General features: G+C 43.1%; 1 protein-coding gene across 1 annotated transcript in view; it reads left to right on the top strand.

Annotated features, from left to right (window-relative positions):
* Positions 1 to 19,536, top strand: part of ABHD17C (abhydrolase domain containing 17C, depalmitoylase) — a 134,881-nt gene extending 115,345 nt beyond the window's left edge. Inside the window, exon 3 of the mRNA XM_086957875.1 lies at positions 18,160 to 19,536. Coding sequence (XP_086814001.1) covers positions 18,160 to 18,379 — 220 coding nt within the window. The 3' untranslated portion in view covers positions 18,380 to 19,536. The remainder of the gene's footprint in view (positions 1 to 18,159) is intronic.
* Positions 19,537 to 21,467: the final 1,931 nt, after the last annotated feature.

Here is a 21,467-nt window from a genome sequence, read left to right as displayed (position 1 = left end):
GACCATCTTGGGCCCCACTTTGCATATCAGTGATATTTATCACTAATGACATGCAAAGTGGGCGTGCCAAGATTTTAGCGACTGGAAACAGTCCCTAACCATCGCTATCTCCTATTACCAACTTTTGGAGATATTCGCGCTAAGCGCGAATATCTCCAAAACCTAACACCTGCCCTGAGCAGTTTTAGCCATGTTATCCAATGGGAAGTGGATAACATGGCTAAGAGCATTTGCTGGATAATGCATGAATATCGCTGACTTTTCAACGATATTCATGCATTGCGGCCGTTTTTTATCGCATTTGCGATAAACCTTGCTAATAGCAAGGTTTATGTGCGATAAAATTCGCCGATGTGCGGCGATAATGTTTGTCTCTAAACAAGTTAGAGACAAAAATTATCGCTAGTTGTTGGTAATATGCCCCCGGGTTTTTCCTTGCAGGAATCGGGAAGCGAAAGACTAGCACTGAAATCAGTAGTCTCACGCCTGAATCGGGAGGGTTGGCATGTCTGGATACTCTACAGCTGGGGCCATAAACTACATCCGCAGGGGTAGGTGATAGCCTGGGTCCGGCCTGGACAATCGGACACAGAGGAAGAGGAGTGTCAGAGGGTGCGTTAGTGAATAGGGTGAAAGGGAGGTGTCGGGCGGGCACAGGGTGTGATTCTCAGAGAAGAGCAGCGCAGATGGGGGGAAGTATATGGCCCATGCATGAGAGAGAGAGCGGGGGTGACCAGTGCGTGGGGGAGATGCTTGCGAGGGTGGGGAGCCATGCTGAGGATCGGCGGCGTGCAGAGAGTGGCCCTGGTCAAGGCATCTAAAATGGCTGCCGTGCACGACAAAATTGTGGCATTGGACAAAAACGCAAGATGGCGCAGACAATGTTTATCAATAAGGATTCATTTATAACAAAATATTTACTCGCAGTGACAAAATGGCGGTCAACAGTTCCTGATTTCCATCGAATCGAACGTTAACAAACGTCACGCAGCAAAAAAAAAAAAAAAGCTCACGCACAGAGCAGTTTTTAGACATGTTATCCAATGGAAGGTGGATAACATAGCTAAGAGCATTTGCTGGATAATGCATGAATATCGCTGACTTTTCAGCGATATTCATGCATTGTGGCCGATGTGCGGCGATAATTTTTGTCTCTAAACAATTAAAACGAAGCACAAAATGGCGAATTCCCGTTTCGCTACCAGTTTGCGGCCCAGTTCGCGGCCCGTGAAGCGCTTCTACCGTGAAAAATCATTTTTTTTTTATTTTCCCCACGGGACCCTTTAATAACCCCAACAACATTCCTAGGGGGTCAAGAGGGGTATACCTTGCCCCCTTTCAATAAATTCCCCCTTCATTTTTCACCTCTTCTTCTCTCTCGATCCTACCGAGAGATAAGATGGCGGCCGCTCCGGACTGTTTAGAATGTTGACAGACACCGGAGAGCCAATCAGCTTTCTGCACGCAAAGTTCCGTTTCGCGAAAAGTAAGCGGACCGGAGCGCAGCCCGGAGCGCTGTTACAGATATATATCTTGTTTTGAACGTTAATTTCTCAAAAACTACTGGAGCACATATATTGAGACCTAGCAAAGGCACATCGGGCTAACAGTCCCTACAATTTTGCCAAGTTTCGTGCAAATCCATTCAGCCGTTCGAGCTAAAAGTGAGTCCAACCGCCCTATGGAAAACTCAATGTTAAAAACGCGTTTTGGGACCCCCCTTTTTTCTCAGCCCCCCCTTGACGAAACCCCCCCAAATTTTTAGGGGCTGCTCAGAAACAAAATGTGCCATTTCCTGAAAATTTCAGCCGATTCCGTCCACAAACGCCAAAGTTATTAGACATAGAATTTTCAAAAATCCCATAGGGAATTAATCCTAACTATATATACCTACTGGCGATAGCCAGTAGGTAATATATAGATAGATAGATAGATAGATAGATCGATAGATATACTCCATCCACCAGAAATCCAATAGAGCAACACGGACTCGGATAGACACGTGGACCCAATTTCTTTGTGCTTTTTTATTTATTCAATTTTCTGCCCTGCATCCCGTGCCGCCATGACGCGTTTCGGTACGACCTGGACCTTGATCACATGACGCGTTACTCATGGGTAGGCGCCAAATTTAAAGTGCAAAGTTCGCAGATACAAAACAGCTGTGTATTCACACATATAGAGCTGGAAAACAGACTATGTAATACAATATCAATGTAAAATACTGCATATTAGCTGAAAGTGGCTACAAAGGAATGTACAAATCTAAAATCCTAATGTTAAAATCTCATTAGTGTACAAAACTTAATACATAATAATTTACATATGTATTATAAATAAAATTATAAAACCTCTTTTTAATTTTCTTTAAAAAGTTTTAACTATATAAATACTGAAATTTCCCAGTAGCCACACAATCTAAGTAGTTAGATACAGTCTGTAAATTACTGCTGAAAAAATAAGGCCCAAGTGGGCAAGCACTTCAGATAGGCAACCTAAACCCAAAAACTTTTGATCGATTATATCAACTGCCTAAGTGTCCATGGCACAAAATGGCGTGATATATATAATAGATAAACGTGATAAGTGAACCCAATTTGAATCAATGAAGATCCAAAAATTATAAGCACCACTGTGTAAAAAGAATTACTAATAAGTGAGATGTGGTGTTAAAAACAAGTACATTATTTCATTCCAAAAAGACGCAAGATTATAAATTCATTACATAGTACGACGTATAGATGGAGTTTAACTGATGAGTTAGAAAAGGTAATTAGCAATATATCAAGGTGGACTCCATTGGATAATTTATAACTCCCATTTGGCATAGATGTATAAATAATATACATATATATATATATATATTTTAGACAGATGTGGTTTCTACATAGGTCAGATTACTGATGTTTTGCTGCCAGAGGTTCACATGTGCAAATAAACTATCAACGTTTGGCACCCAGTCTGCTGGGTACTTGTTGTTTCTTAGCTGAAGTGGTTTTGTACGGTTTCCAGGTAAGGGCACTAAGTATATTTACGACGAGGATTCAGTATTTCCCCGAATTACACTGCACACTGAGCCAGAAATGTGTTCCAGCTCCAGTACATGCTGATGCCAAACCCTCACCTGTCTGAGGAGGGAGTATTTGTCACCATACAAGGAAACCATTGCTACAAAAATCAGTGGACCTAAATATGTTGTGTTTTGCACCCTATGAAAGCAACCGAGGAGGTATGTTGTTTTCTTTGTGAAATGACGAGGCTGTCTGTTTCCATAACCTAGGCTGCTGTCCGGTGTGAGTGTGCTGGTGCTATTTCCACTCTCTCTGCCTGAGGGTTTTATGTTGAAAATGCTGTTTTCGCAAGTGAACATGGAATTTGTTCATCATTTTACTGACTTTCGCAATGCGTTGGTGATTCTGTGTATGCTTTACGTGCTCACTTGAGGTATTGTGCAAAGTCTGTACCTCTTCTGCAGCTCTGTGCCAGGATTTGGTCACTCTTTTATTGGTCTGTGCTATTTTTTTCTCCCTTGAAGTGTTTTGATCTTTAGTTGTTTTTTTTTGCGGTTTCCTTGCTTCATCCTGATTCTGCACCTGAGTTTTCTTTGCTGTGTGCTGTTTTTGAAACTGAGATTTCATTGCCTTGTGGTGATTCTGATCGTGAGTTGTTTTCTTGCTTTGTGATGCTTCTGGTGCTGGGTTATCATTACACTTTGCGTGTACTATAGAATGGTGTAAGAAATTGGGTTATTAGTTCAGGGGGCTAGTGACCAATCCTCCATCTCAATCCTTGTCAAGTTGAATCACTAAAGTCCATAAATAAGCCTGAGGTCAGACCCTTGTAGCTGTGGAATAGAACAGACAGACTTAACTTAGAGGTAACTTGTAAAGTATTAATGCAGTACTAAAACAGTAATGAAGTCAAAATACAAAACAATAAAAGTCCTAAAAATAGAGTAAAATGTAATAATCACAATGACAAAAATCCAATCGGGGGACTCGAAATTATCAATTTTTAAAGTTTTAGGTAGAAATAGCGAGAAGAAGCGGAAAGTGCCAATGATAGACAATAGTGTGGTAGATATGGACATAGGCACAATTTGACACTGACCACAATGCAGTGTGTGTCTGATACACTAACCAAACTCGTCCATGTCAAAGATTTTTCCTTGTGACTTTAGTCCTTTAAGTACTAATCCACCACACGAGTACACTTCTAAAGCCCCCCCAGGAAGTCAGGGGGAGGCACTTAGCGACTCTAAGGGTGTCATACAGAAGCCAGCAGGAGGGTTCAGTCCTGCTCTTGTTGCCACTGATCTGCTGGACAGTTATGGTAAAAGGCCTCTTGTAACTTGTTTTATCCTTGTAGCTTTAACAGGGGGTCAAACGTATGACCATTGGAGTCCACTTTTTCTGTCCTCGGTACAAGAGGGAGAGCGGGTTCACTCTTCTGGACTCTTCTCAGATCTTAGCAGGTTCAGTCCTCTTCTGATCTTTCCCAGGTTCAGGAGTGTTCTGAAGTGTGTGCCTGGAGATGCCACATTTAAGACTGGCACAAGCTAGTGGGTAGGACTAACCACTGGGGACACCCTAACCAATGGGGTAAAGGCTCATCCTACTCACTTTGGGGATTTCCAAGATGAGCAAAGTGTTCGGCCAAACTCAACTTGGGCTCTGAGGGCTGGGGATATGTGTTGGCAGGGTACTACAATAATCCTAGTGTCCTCCCACATCTAACATTAAAATCCAGTTTGAGGCAATTCTTGTACCCACAACAACCTCGGAGATAGAAGCCTGGATGAACAAAGCTGAGTTTTCAGCAACCAGACATGGGCTACAGAAGAATTGTTTTTAAATCTTTCCTTCGCTTTTTGAAGTGCACCCAAAATGTTATATGTAAACCCAGTGGAACTGTCAAAAATACCGGGTCTGGTGGCTAAAGCCGGGTCTGGTGGCTTTGTGGACTAATGCGTCCATTGTAGTGGCCTGCATTCGAACTTATGGTCACAGGTTCAAATCCCAGGGGGCCCACTCCCCCTCTCATTTTTCGGAGGTCGATAAAATGAGTACCATTGAGTTGGGTAACAATAAACATCTGTTCTTTAGGACCAATATACCCTTAGGTGAATGTGCTCTTCACAAATACACATCTTATGTTAAATAGGCTTTGACACTAATGTCAAAAAGAGGCCCAGTGTGATTGGTGCCTGACTGATTGGGAGGACCAAAGAAGCACCCTGCCCAAGTGCCAGCTAATATTTGCCTGTGATGGGGAGGCCTTGTTGAAGTGCCCCTAAGTGTCAAACGCAAAACTCCAGCAGACCTGTCAAGTAGAATTTGACATTGAAGAAGGGCTTGAACAGCATATTCTGTCAACTTCAGATGGATCATCTCTGCCCATTCAGGTAAGCCTATTGATTGCCTCTAGGGGCAGGTTCACACCACATTCATTCCTATTCAGATGTTAATTACTGGCTAGCTGAAGTGGGTGAGCAAAATGCATATTTAGCTCTAAGGGTCTTCAGGCACGGCAAAGGTAAGTTTTTAATGGTTATTTTTCTCTAATATTTAGAAAAAGCCAACTTCACAATTGAATTGCGCTTTTTATAACTATTAAACATATTTGTATTATTATTTTTCTAGCTAGACTCATATCAGAGATACAGTATTATTATTTATTATTGCCTACCAGCATTTTCCTATCGAGCAGACAGCCTTGCTACAGTGAAAATAGCTTTGAGGAGCCAGTCACTGTAAGGGCATGTTTAACATTAAACCTCTACATGTCCTTCTTGAAATACCATGCAGCCTGCCTTATGGACAGTACGTCCTAATAAAGGGTTACATAATATTTAAAAGGAAGTTGTAGTCTGTCAAAAGGGGTTATTTTGACAAGTCAAATTTGCAGTTAAAACCTGCACAGCCTGGCTAGTGGTGGCAGGTCAGCAGCTATGTTCATATTGTCCAGGTGTCTCCACCCAGTTGATTGTGACTTGCCAGTTGCTCCCAGACACCTTCAAAGAAGTTTTCAAGCCTTGAGTTCATTTTTAAGTGTAGGTCTCAGCTAGGCAGCGCTTGCGCTGTCTCTTTGAGTCGTGCTGTATTCAGGATATGTGCATAAAGCTCCGCCCACTTTCCACTCATCTTTTTTTAATTGGCTCCTGTCCCTGTCCTTTGTAAATGGTGGCTTTTCATTGGTCAATAGGCTTAGTAGTTCCTCCTTAGTACCACCCTGTCTGTTCTTGTAACTTCCCATGAGGACACCCCCTGTTACATGTGTTGTTTACTCCCTGGATCTTAATTACAGTCTTTAGGCACTATTTTCTTAAAAGGCTTCAGACAGGACACACACTTGGTCCTAGGCTGGCAGTGGTTACTTCACTCAGGAGAACATCTCAAATTTATATGAGACAGTCTATACATTTCCTTTATCAGCTCCACACAAAGTACAACCTAATCCGGAATTAATATAATAATTCTTTTGTCACATTTCAAAGCTAATAATTTTATATATGGACATATGTAGTTGAATGTACTTGTGATACTGTCTTGCATGCAATGCATTGTTCTGTGACTGATCAGAATCCCTGCAACAAGTGCAGATTCAGTGCTGTGACCTTGACGGAAGCCAGTTTGGTGACTGTCTAAGAGGTTGTAATTCTCAATATGGTTGCATTATTGAATTTTTACACATTTCTCCAACAGTTTCACGAAACTGGGCATGTTTGATATAGGGCGGTAGTTGTTGAAATCAGATGGGGTGACGTCGGCTTTCTTTACTATAGGTGTGACCTGCCCTATTTTAAGACAGTCTGGAATGGCGCCTTGTCTCAGAGAGGCGTTTACAATTTCAGCCCATAGCTGTAGGATAGTTGTTTTTAACATTTTGAATGGGGCAGGAGGTCAGAGAAGTGATTGGAGGGGTTGATTGCTTGAAGAGTGCTATCGATTGTTTGTTGAGAGATTGGCGAGAAGGTGTGCCAAGAGGCATTATTTTTTGTGACTTCTCCTGGAATATTAAAATGGACTTTGAGTCGTGCGCCACAATTAGTATCTTGGGCCATAAATTGTGGGAGAGCCTTCTGGGATTGGATGTCGAGCTCGAAGGCCTTAGTCTTTTCACTGAAGAAATTGGCAAGCATATCACAGGTAGGTGTAGCCTCGTTTAGTTCCCTAGAGTTAGTCATGTTGCATGCTTGTTGTTTGACGATTTCAGAGATTTTGTGGACGGTTGATTGCTTGTTTCAGCTTGGTTCTGAGAAAGTCTGCCTTTGCCTTAAGAATCTTCCTGTTGTATGAGTTCCCTAACCTTCTAAGGTGATCAAGGTTATCAGTGGTGGGTGCTGATTTTCATAGTCGCTCTGCAACGCTAAGCTGGCGTCGCTCTGAGTTCAGGGTCTCATTGAACAAAGGTTTGGAAATTTTGGAGGAGACATATTTTTCTTGGAGGAGCGCTTTAGATTCCGGGATTTCAAGCAAAATGGAATTGTAGAAGGTTGTGAGGCTATGTACATCAGTCATGTCCGTCATGTGGGTCAGGGCGGAGTTGCATCTGTTTACCAAGGTGATGGGGTTGACATTTTGTAAGTTACTTTTCCATTGTTTTGTTTTTTAGGGTTGGCCCCTATTTTGAGTTACTACGATATTGATGGAGAAGAGGAGTAGGGGATGCAGTGATGATCAGTCCAGTCGCATAGGGTGATGGATTCTAGTAGGACGATGTTCGTTTTTGCAATGATGAGGTCCAGTGTCTCTCCCTTGTTGTGAGTTGGGCTGTCGCAGAATTGACATAGCTCCTGTTCTGACAAAAACTCTTTAAGACAGCTAACTCAATGATCGTTTGCATTGTTCCAGTGGAGATTAAAGTCCCCAAAGAAAATTTGAGGTACTTGTGAGTTGACGTTGGATGCAATGAGCCCCCATTAGCTCGTCGATAAAAGTCAAGCTATCATCCGGGCGGTGGTAGAGTATGTGAAACTTGCTGGCGATGCGCTTATCATCAGAGATATTAACCCCTTCGCTGTGGGGGTTATTCCCCCGCTGTGCTAGGGGGGTGGGGGGCGCGCACTGCGCCCCCATGCCCATGACGAGCTGAGCTCGTCATGAGCTACAGTGCTCCTGTGCTCTCGTCACAGTTGCATTGGCTCCGTGGAACGTTCAGCACAGCGGGGGAATTCTCCCCGCACCTGAGCGTTCCACGGGCCATGATGAGCTGAGCTCGTCATGAGCGTCGAAGAGGTTAATACAGAGATAATCGTAGGAGGATAGTCTGATGGAGTCTGTTTGCTTGACTGAGATTGAGTTATGATAAATGCAGGCTATCCCTCTCCCGAGTTTCCAGTTTCTGTCAAGGCGGATTAGGTTGTGGGTAGGAGGATCCAGTAAGTCAAGGATGGGAGATTAGGAACTATTTAGCCATGTTTCGGTAAGGACAATAATATCTAAATCATTCTCTAGAATGAGGTTGAATATGTCAGGAGCATGCTTGCTAGCAGATCTGCAATTAATGAGCCCACACTACATCAACTCCAACAAATGCTAGCGGGATTACATTTCCAATGCCATACGTCTCACATTTGTTAAAGTTAGAGCTGTTGGTGTTGAAAATGACCATTTTTAAAACTTTTTTATACCATTGGCAAGAGTGCTATGCAAATATAATATCTCCACTGCAAATACCAAAAAAAGTAAACTTTCCATCCATCTTTTTAATTGGCTTCTGTCCCTAATGTTGGTAAATGGTGGCTTTTCATTTGTCAATAGACTTAGTAATATCTCTTTAGTACTGCCTTGCCTCTTCTTGTAACCTCCCATGAACCCCCCTACCCTTTTACATGTGTTGCTAATCCCTAAGTTTTAATTGCAGGCCCAGAGCACTGCTTTCTTAAAGGGCTTCAACAGGCCACAAGCTTGGTCCTCAGTAAAGCTGGCAAGTGGTTACTTTACTCACTAGCACATCCCACATTTATATGAGACCTTCTATTAATTTCCCTTAATCAGCTCCACCCAGAGTAGAACCTAATCCTGAATTAATATAAGATTTTTGTTTTTGTTTTATTGTACTCCTTCACCTCTGACCGCATTAACCAATCCAGGCGCCTGTACTCAATCAATACCCTAGGAGCAGGTATGAGATTTCTCTCCCCTGCATGTACATCTGCGCACTGGAGAGGTACAATCCCAAGCGGGTAGGGTCACTCTCAAATTTGGTCTGGTATACACCGGCGACTGCTAGGATGGCATTTAAGGGTGGGAGAGAGTAGGAAGCCCATCGCAGTCCAGAGAGATCCAGCGAGGTATCAGGCAATTTTGTTATCAAGGGAGCCCTGATCGATTTTCATCTGCCTCTGTATTTAACCATCTCAATAAAAAGTCCAAAGGGCTTTCTTCCTCTTGCATTGAGTCCCTTTCAAATCTAATTTGGATGTCGAAATAACTGAGTCTAACCAATCAGAGTGTTGGGGAGGCAAGCATTCTACCCATCTTCGACAGATTTCCCTTCTTGCTAACAGTATGGCATGAAAAAGAAATGATCTTGTTGGGCTTGTAACTTCATTAGAAATTACAAAGATTATCATAGTGAGGCTATGACTTGGTACCTATGAATGTTCGAGATGGTTTCACCAACCTTAAGCCAGAAATCAAGGATAGCTGGACATTCCTGGAACTTGTGTATGTCTGATGCTCTCTCCAAGCCGCATTTCTTACATTTTACAGGGGGTCCTTTCGTCATCTTTGATAGCCTTTGGAGAGTGAGGTAGGCCCTGTGGAATGATTCCTCCTTAACCATGTCGGCTTAGCTGTAAGGAACAAAGTGCCTAATGATACATGCCAAAGTTGTTCCCAAGTCTCTCCCGGCAGACAGCCCCCCACAGATCTTCTGCAAGTCTAAAGACCCCATCTATTGCCTCTTTGATTTTTCCAGTATCATACGGAAACCTCTGTTTTTCCCCTGAGGCTTTCCCACCAGATGTTCCTCTAAGACGTTTCCTGCGCCGATTGGGGATTTCAGGTTTTGGGCCCAGCTCTTAAGTTGGATATATTTAAATTTGGAACTACCCCCTTCAGGATAGTTTGTAAGTTGACCAAGGTAGAATTGTGCCCTCTTGCGCTAGGTCCCCCCATACGCTAAGTGTGGCCACCCTTAGTGGCTGTGCTAGTTTGTACTTTAGACAGTCCGGTGTTCCGGGAGAGTCCCAACGGGGGGGGGGGGGGGGGGGGGGGGGGGATGGGGCAGCAAAGTTGCGAAAATAGCTAAGGCCCGTCAACCGTCTGTTTGCCCATGTTCTGGCCATCGCCTGTAACACCTTTAACCTTATCTTTTAAAAAAAACTTAGGATCTCTGTACCTAAACATAAAACCATGCTGGGCTAGGTTTGCTCCCCTCAACATTGCTGAAAACATAGCCCCTACTCCAACACCATCTGGAGATTTTAACAGCATTTTAGAGTGGGCCAGCTGGAACGCCCAAGCGTAGTACTGTAAGTCCGGGAGGGACAATCCTCCCGTCTCCCTCCTAAGTCTCATCTCCTTCCAGACAATTCTGGTTACTTTGTAGGCCCAAATAAAGGAATTTATAGCCTGCTGGAGTTTATCTATGGAAGACTTTCCAAAATGTAGTAGGATTGCATTAAAAAGAAGGTGATTTTAGGGAGTATTATCAATTTAACCAAGTTCAACCTCCCAAAGATTGACAAGGGGAGGTGAACCCAGCTCTTCATGAGACGCGAACACTCCCTTATTACATTAGACAAGTTAGCCTCTTTGATTTTGTTAATGTCCTGCACTAGTTTTACCCCAAGATATTTCATTTCACTTTTGCTCCGATGTTGGCTCTCCTTTAGGTTTCATGACATAACCCCGGTTTTTCCTGCGTTAACCTCATACCCTGATATCCTACTGAAATTATTTTATGTCTGAGCATTTAAAGTGCAGGACAATGTTCAATATTCTGAACATTTTTGCTGTACATTTTTATGCACTTTACATTTCTCCCATTTGTATTAAAACTGTAATGGGCCATATATGGCTCACTATGATTTTCACTAATCAGAATTAACTCTCACTACAGAAAAGGTTAGAGACCCCGGATATTGTCACTGTAGTGAATCACACATGGGATGTAGCAGTCCACTTGTGACATTTAACTTACAGGCCCTGGATACGCTTGGTACCATATACTAGGGACTTATGGGCAAATGTAATAAACTAATTTGGTTTATATCAATTTTACCAAGTTGAACGGAGAAGCACAAGCACTGTACCACCGTGATAGATTGCACAGAGTTTTTACCAGCAAAAATAAGTTGTAGCAAAAAAAATGGAATGACTGTGCAGAAAGGGCAAATTTCCAACATACAGTGTATTCATTGTGCTGCGGCATTTTTAGGTCTGGCTCGACAGCGTAGCTGTTGCTTAACCTTATGTGGCCAACCAAAAAAAGAGGCTTCACAAGTACTACAGAGAGGTGCCTTGGTTCTGCACCCATATTGGTGGAAATGGACTACATTTTTTGTTTGGGCAGAAGCTATTTGCTTCCTTTCCATGCAACTGTGAAGGCACACCAACATGAATAAAGTATCAACTTGTATGGTGATGGTGCTTGACCTCTTTCCAGGGGCACTGTGATGCTGTTAAAGTGTCTTAGTTAAGTAGACAGTTGTTAATGTTTCTCTTGCACCAGCACAAATTCAAGGAGGGCAGTGATGAGGAATGTATTGTTGCTTTCCAGTCCCAGCACACTTCCCGTCTCTTTCCATCACTAACGTTAGACTTGCCAGTGCAGTTGGGCATTTGAGAACAGCATAAGACGCCCAGGGTTATGCCAATTTACATGCATTTTCAGGTTTGGCTTAACAGTGCAGTAGTCTCTTTCTCTTAAGTGATCAGCAAAAAGAGCTTTTAGAGTACAACTGAGAGCAGGGCTTCCCAGGGTACAAGACCTGATTCGGCCAAATTTGCGTGCTTCCATTGAAAAGGGTGCTAGTCTTGCATTTTTTGGCGTGGGGTAGAGGTACCATTTAATACAGCAGAACTGAGTTGGATATGATGGCAATCACGTTATTATGGCTAAAGATCTGTTTATTAAATATTATAGTAAAGGCAGTAGGCCTGCTTTATTGTGAAAGGCATATTTTAACATCACTCCCTTTGAGGGTGGATGGTTATTACTCTGTATGAAAGCCCACTGAGAAGGATTGTGTTCCATAGAATCTCACAGATTACTGTAGTAGGCAAGGGTTTTGGTGTTGGTTACCCTATTTTTCTCCTTGTTAGGCCCTCATAGGAGAGGTAATATTTTGTTTTGCCAACTGTAATTTTGTATACCTTTGTAATTTTATTACTGTGTGCCTGTTGGCCGCCATGTGAAAAATCTTATACTCAAAACAGTAGACCTGTGCTGGGTATGGTGACAAGCCAATAATGGCAGCAACAGACCTAATTGCTTCACTAGAAAAAGGCGTTCAGATGCTTTAGGTCTGACTTGTTTATTATGAAATGGTATGCCTAAGGCAGTATGGCGGGTTTATTTACTATGTAGTTGTATATTAAAGCCAGTAGGCATTTAAGGGTGGCTTGTTTTTGCACAATGGTAAATCCCGCAGTCCATCAAAACATAGATTCTGAGGGATGATCCTCTCGTCTTGGTATCATCCAATGTAGCCAAACAGCCAACACATGTTTCGTCCTGGGCAGGTAAAACGCCCAATGACTTCCTCAGGGCTGCAATCACAAAGAAAGAGTATATATCAGATACAGTTGTTATACTCGATTTTTCCAACTAAACATCCGCCAAAGAAGTAGAAGAGTTAGGATGGTATATAGGCAAGTGGAGGAAGAATATCTTATAATCTCTAATAGACACCCTATTGTGTATATTCAGGGAAAGAAGGGACGAAGGAATCCCAAAAGTGATCAGAAGTGCAGAAGAACCAAAAAGCCAAAACAGTACCCAATTATTTAGTGTGTGATCAAGAAGAGAAGGAAAGGAGGGAGAAGAAAAATACTCCTTCATACCACAGAGAAAGCCCTAAAGTGAAATTTGCAGAAAAGGGAAGAGGTCCGTGGTGAAATACATAGCACAATCCCAAACAGAAGAGGAAGTTGAGGAGGAATTAGAGGAAGAAGACCTGGTGCTGTGCATCGAGGAGCAAGTGTTGAGAATAGAAAGCAGCGCTCCGATAAACCAAGTGCGGACATGCTGATAGGGGGAGTAAGGATCAGGATAGCGATAGACTCAGGATCCCCGTACACCATAGTCCAAAGATCGGTGTGGGAAGAAGAGTTCAAGCCGAGTCTAGGCCCCAAATTGGAACCACCAGACATGAGACCAGTATCGTACACGAGCAACCCGATCCACATGGTAGGTTACAGGATCCTGAAGTTTGAATTCAGAGGAAGATCGGCAGTATGTAAACTGTACGTGGCAGAGAAGGGCCCCTCAGTGTTAGGATGGAGGGATCAAGGGGACCTTGGAATAAAATTAGACCCGGGAGGCAAGGAACAAGTGCTGCTGACGGACTGTGGAAGTTGGCCGGACCTGGAGAAAGTGAAAAGGGACTTCCCCAAAGTGTTCGGTGGAACAGTTGGCAAACTAGAGAAATTCGTGCACAAGATTCTACTCAAAGAGAACTCCCGTCCTGTGTCCCACAAGGTCCGGAATGTACCCATAGCGGTGAAGGAAGCAGTGCAACATGAATTGCGCAGGCTGGAAGAGCAAGGAATAATCGAGCCCATAGACAGCTCGGAGTGGCTAGCGCCCCTGGTGGTGGCCAGAAAACCAAATGGCAAGGTGCGTTTGTGTGTGGATCTTCGTGAGCTAAACAAATGCCTGATTGTAGAGAAATTCCCGTTGCCCAGGATTGAAGAAATGCTAGCCAAAACGAGAGGAGTGAAATGGTTCTCCACTGTTGACCTCGCATCTGCCTACCATCAAATAGAGTTACACTCATCAAGCAGGAAATTCACGTCCTTCGGATGTTATCAGTTCCTCAGGATGCCCTTCGGGCTAGCGTCCGCCGCAGCGGTGTTCCAAATGCTAATGCACCGACTATTCAAGGACGTTGAAGGCATCCAATACTTCCAGGATGACATCTTAGTTATGGGGATGGACCGAGAAGACCACGACAGGAAGTTGAACAAAGTACTGAGCGTCCTACAAGAGAAAGGTCTGACGGCCGAATGGGAAAAGTGTAGGCTGGGCATGACGTCGGTCACCTACCTGGGACATGAGATAGGAGGACAGGGGATCACCCCAAAAAGAGAGAATGTGAAGGTAATCTGCGAAGTCAGAGCGCCAGTCAGTAAAGAAAAAGTGAGATCTTTCCTGGGCATGGCTGAATATTATAGCAAGTTCGTCCAGCACTTTGCCACAAAGACTCACAAATTAAGACAGCTCATAAGGGACAAGACTGCGTTCCAGTGGGATGATGAAGCACAAAAAGAATTTGAGGAATTGAAGAGGGACATAAGCCAAGCGGTTCTGTTGCATGGACATGACCCCTTGGGACAGACCATACTGACCACAGATGCCAGCGAGAAGGGTCTAGGAGCGGTCCTTGCACAAGAGAGAGAAGACAACACAGTAGAGACCCTCAGCTTTGCGTCCAGAGTGTTATCTCCCACGGAACAGAAATTCAGCGTGATTGAGAAAGAGATGCTAGCAGTGACATGGGCCATGGGGAAGTTCTGACAATTCCTGTGGGGCACGAGATTTCGATTACAAACCGACCACAAACCACTGGTCAAGGTGCTCACCTCGAGCGGGCATGCCACCGCCACCCCACGCATAGCCAAGATGACTCTGAAACTGTTAGAGTACAGATATGATGTGGAGTACATACCAGGAACGAGCAACAAAGTGGCTGACTACCGCAGTCGAGCCTCAGCCATGGAGGAAGCGCCCAATTCTTTATCAGAGAGTGAGGAGATGGTAGCCGTGATGGAAGACTCAGAAAGAGTGATCAGCAAACAAGAATGGGCGCAAGCGTATGAGGAGGATGAAGACATAAAAGAAGTCAAACACTCCCTAATCAAGGTTTGGCCTGAGAAAAAGAGACTAAAAGAAGCGCTCAGAAAACTTTATGAGGTGCGGGAGGAGCTATCGATAAGCGACTCAGGAATCTTTTTATATCGCAGTGACAAAGTGGTGCCCCCCACTAAATTAATCCCGCTCCTGCTGAGCCAACTACACGAAGGTCACCTCGGCATCGTGAAAAACAAACTACGGGTGAAACAAATGTATTGTTGGCCGGGAATGGATATTCAAGTGGAAAGGCATGTGAGAGACTGTGACCAGTGCCAAGGGGCGGACAAGATATTGAAACCGCTAAGACCAGCGTTGGGAAGATTCGACCAGCCGCACAACCCCTGGGAAGATGTTTCAGTCGATATTCTAGGGCCGGTGTTGGATAACCAAGGAATAGCAAAATACCTGTGTGTTTTAGCGGACAAATACTCCAAATGGCCGCCAGAAGTTCATGTGCAAGAAGAAATGGACTCTGATACGGTGATAACATTTCTCACCTCTTTGTTTCTAAGAGAAGGGATCCCGAGAACGATCCTGAGCGACAATGGCCTGCAATTCACATCTGAGAAGAGGTACAGATCTACCGAAAGGAATGGTATAAAAACAAAACACACTTCGGTGTACCATCCAGCAAGCAACGGACAGGTGGAAAGATTTAAGTGTCCTAATGGGATCAATACAAGCTGCCATAATGAAAGGCAAAGACTGGGAGGTAGAAATCCAGAGTATGATGTGGGCGTACAGAATCACCCCCACCTCGATAAGGTACAGCCCCTTCCAGATCTTGAGAGGCAGTCACCCTTTCACGAAAGACAATGTAATTTGGAGAGAGAAGACGGTCACTAGCAAATGGTCACCTTCCGTAGTCCAGCACAATCTGGAGAAGGCCCAGAAAGTATACACTGAGCACTACAACAGGAGGAGAAATGTCAAAGAAACAGCTCTGGAGAGAGGGGAATGGGTGAGAATCAAGCTGGCCGTACTAAGAAAGAAGGGAGAAAGCAAGTACAGCCCACCCCTGCAAGTGGAAGAAGTATACGATAGAGCCACTACTCAGTGACGGAAAAGTGTGGTCCCAAGATAGCATGGCGAAGATCAATAAAATTATACAGTGGCCCGCGGAGGAAGGAAAAGACCGACGAGATCAAAGACAGAGAAGTGGCGTAGAAAGAACGACTGCAGAGGTGAATGCCAAGAAGAAGGAATGCACGTAGAGAGAGAAGATCTGGAGGAACCGAGTGTGGAGGAGACTCCAACAGGAAGGGGTGCCACGCCAATGAGAAGTGAACCAAGTCTACAGAGAGAGGGAGTGGTGAGCCCTGCACATGAAGGTATCTGAGAACCCTCCACACCGGTAAGACGTACACGTGCTGGAAGAGTAGTGGTCAGACCTGCACATTTCCGAGACTTTGAATTAGAGGACTATTGATCCCCTGAACTCATAGCTATTTGGTGTTTATATAAAAAGGGGAGATATGTAGTGTTGCGCTCTAGTTCTTCGTAGCAGCGTATGACGTGGTATGTTAGAACTAGAGCGCGAGTGATGTGCGCATGCACGGGGGAGCGATTCGCGCGTCAGAGGCGACCGGAGCGCGATTGCAGTAAGACGCCCGGCGCTCTTCAGGCGATCATTCTGATTTACAATAAAGTACAACCTGAACCAGAAGTCAGCGTCAGTGTCCTCCTTACAGGGTGAAGCCCCAACTTCACAATATGGTATCAGGATAAAGTAGGGTAATAAAGGGGGTGATGTAAAGCTAAATATTTCTGTGGACAAACGTTCTGTGAAAACTATAGCAAAGCCCGATGTGCCCACTTATACATATGTACTAAGTTTATCGCCAAAATAACTATCTGTCTGCCTGCTTTTGTGTAGCACATGGCCTTACATGCACTTCCACTTTCAGGAGCTTGACTTCTAATCCTTTGTCTCTTACGAAAATGTTGTTTATTCCTTGAAGTGGAATGGGTTCTGCCACTGGTATTTGATTACTAGCCCTCGTCTGATATGAGGACTTGGAAACACCAACTCTTTTATGTCTGATGCGGGAATATTAATAACCGATTTTACCAGAGTTCTCCATTCTGTACTTAATGTTTTAGAGAAAGATACAGATTACCCTTTCAAAGTGGCTGCCATACATACTTTCTAGAGAATTTCAATGTGCTGCCTTTGTGGCAATTTAACATATTGCTATCTAGAATAATATGGAGCCCCGCTTGCATGTATGTATAAATGCTGACTGAAATATGGTTCCTGGAACAGGGTTTTCCTAGTATCCATCACATCAGCCAGGAGAGTGAATGAAATCCTTCTCTCTCAACGATGAAGTATTTAACAGTATTTTACGGGGATGAATAATCCGTGATTTATGTTCTTCATATTGCTGTTTGAACTCAGATGTTAAGACTAGAACTCATACAGACAGGCATACCCCGAGAAATCTTTAGTTTGGTTAGGCTCTCATGTCTCCCTCCACTGGGAATGTACTTCTAAGAAATCTGTTCTAAGCTTTTGAATGTTTGGGAAATCCCCTGATGGTGAACAGAAAGTTATTTATCTGTAATCTGCAGTAACTATACTTTCCAGATACTTAAGTGACTTTCCCTTCCTCCTGTCGTGGTACCAAACATTGTGTGTGCACAAGTTGAAAAATACCACTGAAAAATGTAAAACGCATTGAATTTGCAACAGATGTATTGGACAAAAAATATATTTTATTTACAGTTCAAAAAATATGAAGAAACAAAATTACATTTTTAAAATGGTTTAGTAAAAATACGATTTTCCCGTTAGAGATGTATTGTAACAGATAAGTAAACATTTTTTTGAGATTCTGGAATAATCTGCTACTTTCTTTTTGCTTTCATCCATCTGAAATGTGTTTTCAGAAGTAGGTGAGAGTGTGTTAGTTACAACGTGTTCCTGTAAAAGTGTCGTTTAAAATGAATTGAGAATTTATTCCAAGTGCAAATTAAGTAGAAAATATATATGTTCTTAAACGGGGTTTATTTTTATTGTATTTGTGATACTTTTCTGTACCGTGCTGCACCTAATGAACATGTTAAATACAATAAATAAAAGTATTACACTAGAGTATTCGACATAACTGTTTTTTTATTTTCTTCTAGCATTGACAAGATTTCAAAGGTGACTTCTCCTGTTCTTGTGATCCATGGCACAGAGGACGAGGTTATCGATTTCTCACATGGCTTGGCCATGTATGAGCGTTGCCCCAGGGCAGTGGAGCCCTTATGGGTGGAAGGAGCCGGCCATAATGATATAGAGTTGTATGCGCAGTATCTGGACAGACTAAAGAAGTTCATATCCCATGAGTTGCCCAATTCATGAGTGCTCCATGTCGGCTCTAGCCTCTCTTCCTGGTCGTGGGCTTGGCCTGCTGAGTCAGCTGTACCTCCAAAGGAGCTGTGCACTCTGAAGAAAAACCCTGCTTGTGAGGATCATTGCGGGGAGAGCGAAGCTCTGTCTTAATCCACAATCTGATTAAATCTATCTTTGAAATGTGAGAACTGTTCCGAAGTGTGCGTCTTCAATGAGCAGCTGCTGTATCTTGGAAGACCCCAGAACTTTGTTCTTCACCCCCTGGTGGGGTAAGAGAGATCCTGCTGGACCAAATCACTGGGTTGCGGACTCTGGGTGTATCCAGATATCAATTTCCATTCCACTCTTTGGTGGACTTACCAGTTGAATAATTAGCCATCTTGCAGCATCCTTTGTGGCAGGAAGGATCTGTTGTACTGCCATGGTATCTAGCTATCTTCTTCTTTTGCACTGGATCATCCCTAAGGAGGCCAGAATTTTTCTTTAATAAATACGAGAATGTGATGTTGTGACTAGAACCCTGTCTGAATGACGTTTTCGTGGCTGCTGTTGTTGTTGATCGATTTTGTTCTTTATTCCAAGTAAAGGTACTTTCTCTACATAGGGACAAGCTGTAGCTAATTCGTAGAATCCCTTGTTTTGTTAGCCATAGAAAAGAAGAATGTGTAAAGTTATAACCAAAAAGCTCAATTGTGTGATAATTTGAGGTCCTCTATGGAGTTGATGCATATCTCGTTTCTACAGGGTACTTTGCACTAGGTCTGCCTCTGATTGTTCTCTGAAAAGAGAGTAACCATTCCTCAGTTTGTGCTTCTGATTATGACAATGAATTGAAATGCTCTGTTTTTCAATAATGGATTTTGTTACAATCTGTTTTATCAGTACTTACACTAATACACTTTTTGTACTGTTTCGAAGATAATTTTAGACATTTGTGCATCAGAACTATTTTCTACTTTGAATTTTTTTGGGGTTGTGATACTGGAAATAGATTGGAACATGTACAGGATGTTACATCACCCTCTGAAGTCTGGTTACAACAACCACTAGAGCCCTCGCTCGAGCTTCAGACAATTGTGTTAGAATACCAGGTTGTCACTCGTATCTTGAAAGGAATGCTTTGATTGTGATGAATAAAGTTTGCATGGAACTCAACGTCCTGAATGAACCTGGCCTCTTGTTTTGACGCTTGTGCTCTGTCATTTGCTGTAAACTCACTCCTTGGACCTTAGAAAGTCCTTGCCTATTGTGGTTAGCTGTGGATACGTATCTTTCAGTTCCAGGTGATAATGTGCTCGTTTCAGGTTTGTATATGTTTAAGACAAATGCGGCAACATGTTTGCCAGTTTAGATCACTTCAACTCTTCGAGCCCATATCTGATGGCTGTAATTGTACATGCTACGGAACCTAGGGTACTGTCGGCTTCTTACAGGGCCACCCTTATAAACTACTGAGAGCCCTCTGTGTACCAATACAGAACTTATTTGACTTCCGATTCCTTACATATACACATTCACTCCTTGAATTTTTTTTTATGTGTCCCTGAAGGAACTGAAAACATCTGACCGAATCCGGCCAAATCCAAATTGGGAACCAATTCCTTTCAGACATCTCCTTAATCCAGGGTGGTTTCAACCTCCTTAAAGGTTCCTGTTTCAAAATAGGTAGACATCAATGCTTTATAGACTCTGTCCAAATACAAGATACTGTGTGCTCCTCGCCCACACATAGCAAATCTGTGTTTAATGCAAACTCAGGTCACAAACACACATTTTATCAGACTCAAACTGCAGTTCCTCTGAATTGCAATCACACCTATTTAAGACCCGATGCTATATCAACCATAATAAGTTTCTTAATGTAACCGGCTAGAAGAGCTGTATCATAACAGAAGCAGTGGACTGATATTCTGATATTGAAAGAAAAGGTACAAGTATGACTGAGAGATTGTAGACTCCTCTGAAATGGATATACCTCATTGTGTACTACTGGCTGTGTATTGTGGAGTTCTGGGAGGTTGGTTACAGTACTTCTTTCTCCTAGGAGGCATATTTTTAATTGATACATAGGACAAGGCAGTCGTGGCACTCGCACTGTGTTTGAATGGAGTGGGAATGTAGGGCTGAATGTAAAAAAGGCTTTTGCTGTTGCAAAGCCTCCGGAAATTAAACTTGTAGGCTTTGTGAATGCAAAACTCATATTATTATCAATGTACCAAAGAAACATTACAAATGGAATTGAAATTCCAGGTGTCCACCTTGCAACACATTGCATTACTCACAAGGATGTATATCAATGGCTTGTTACTGTGGTTCCAAACCATTGATGTGATTCCAACATCGGTTAGATAAAAATATTAATTCACAAAGTGGAAGTTGTCCGTTATGGACAGAATTCACCACATAAATGTGGATTGTGGGCATTGGGAGGAGCCTACAATAATCCTTAAGAACATTTCTTAGCTTTCTCACCCTACGTCCGCACTCTTTAATATTGAGGTTCATAACCCTCTCTAGAACGGGCTGCAGTGGTGTTATTCTGTGAATCAATTGATGCCGGACTGCTCTCCTTCGCAGGCCTCCGCCCTTGCATTTATACCCATTTGGAAGGCTTTACATGGGGAATGCTTCCTCATTAATAAATATGACCAAATATATTTTCAAATCCTTCAGAGTGGAGATTTTGAGTTATGACGAATTAGTAATATCTGTCGCATTACAAAGGACTAGGCTGCACTGCAGCGCTTTGCAAAACAGCAACTGATCTGTGGTCTGAACCTTTGTACATCGGGCCCATAACCCGTAAAGTGAAATATCTAACAGAATCGGTAGAGGATATCTTTCCTAACTCATTTTGGACCCTGGTGGAAATGGAGGTAAATGTTTTTGCCTCAGTTGGTGAATGTTCAATTCCTTCGAGTCCACTATTCTATTTTGTACCTTTCTCATTGTTTCTGTCTGGATTTATATACTGCAGCTTAGCACCCGAGAGGGTATCCAGGCGCTCAGAGTGCTGCTGCAAGTGGGTCAGTTGAACATCCAGATCTTGAGTCCTTTCCTGAATTCCAGCTGAGATGACGTGGTCTGTAGGTGGAGT

This window comes from Lissotriton vulgaris, chromosome 2_1, assembly GCF_964263255.1.
Source record: "Lissotriton vulgaris chromosome 2_1, aLisVul1.2, whole genome shotgun sequence".
Taxonomy (NCBI): domain Eukaryota; kingdom Metazoa; phylum Chordata; class Amphibia; order Caudata; family Salamandridae; genus Lissotriton; species Lissotriton vulgaris.
Note: the sequence above shows the minus strand (reverse complement) of the source record. Positions and strands in the feature narration are given on the sequence as shown.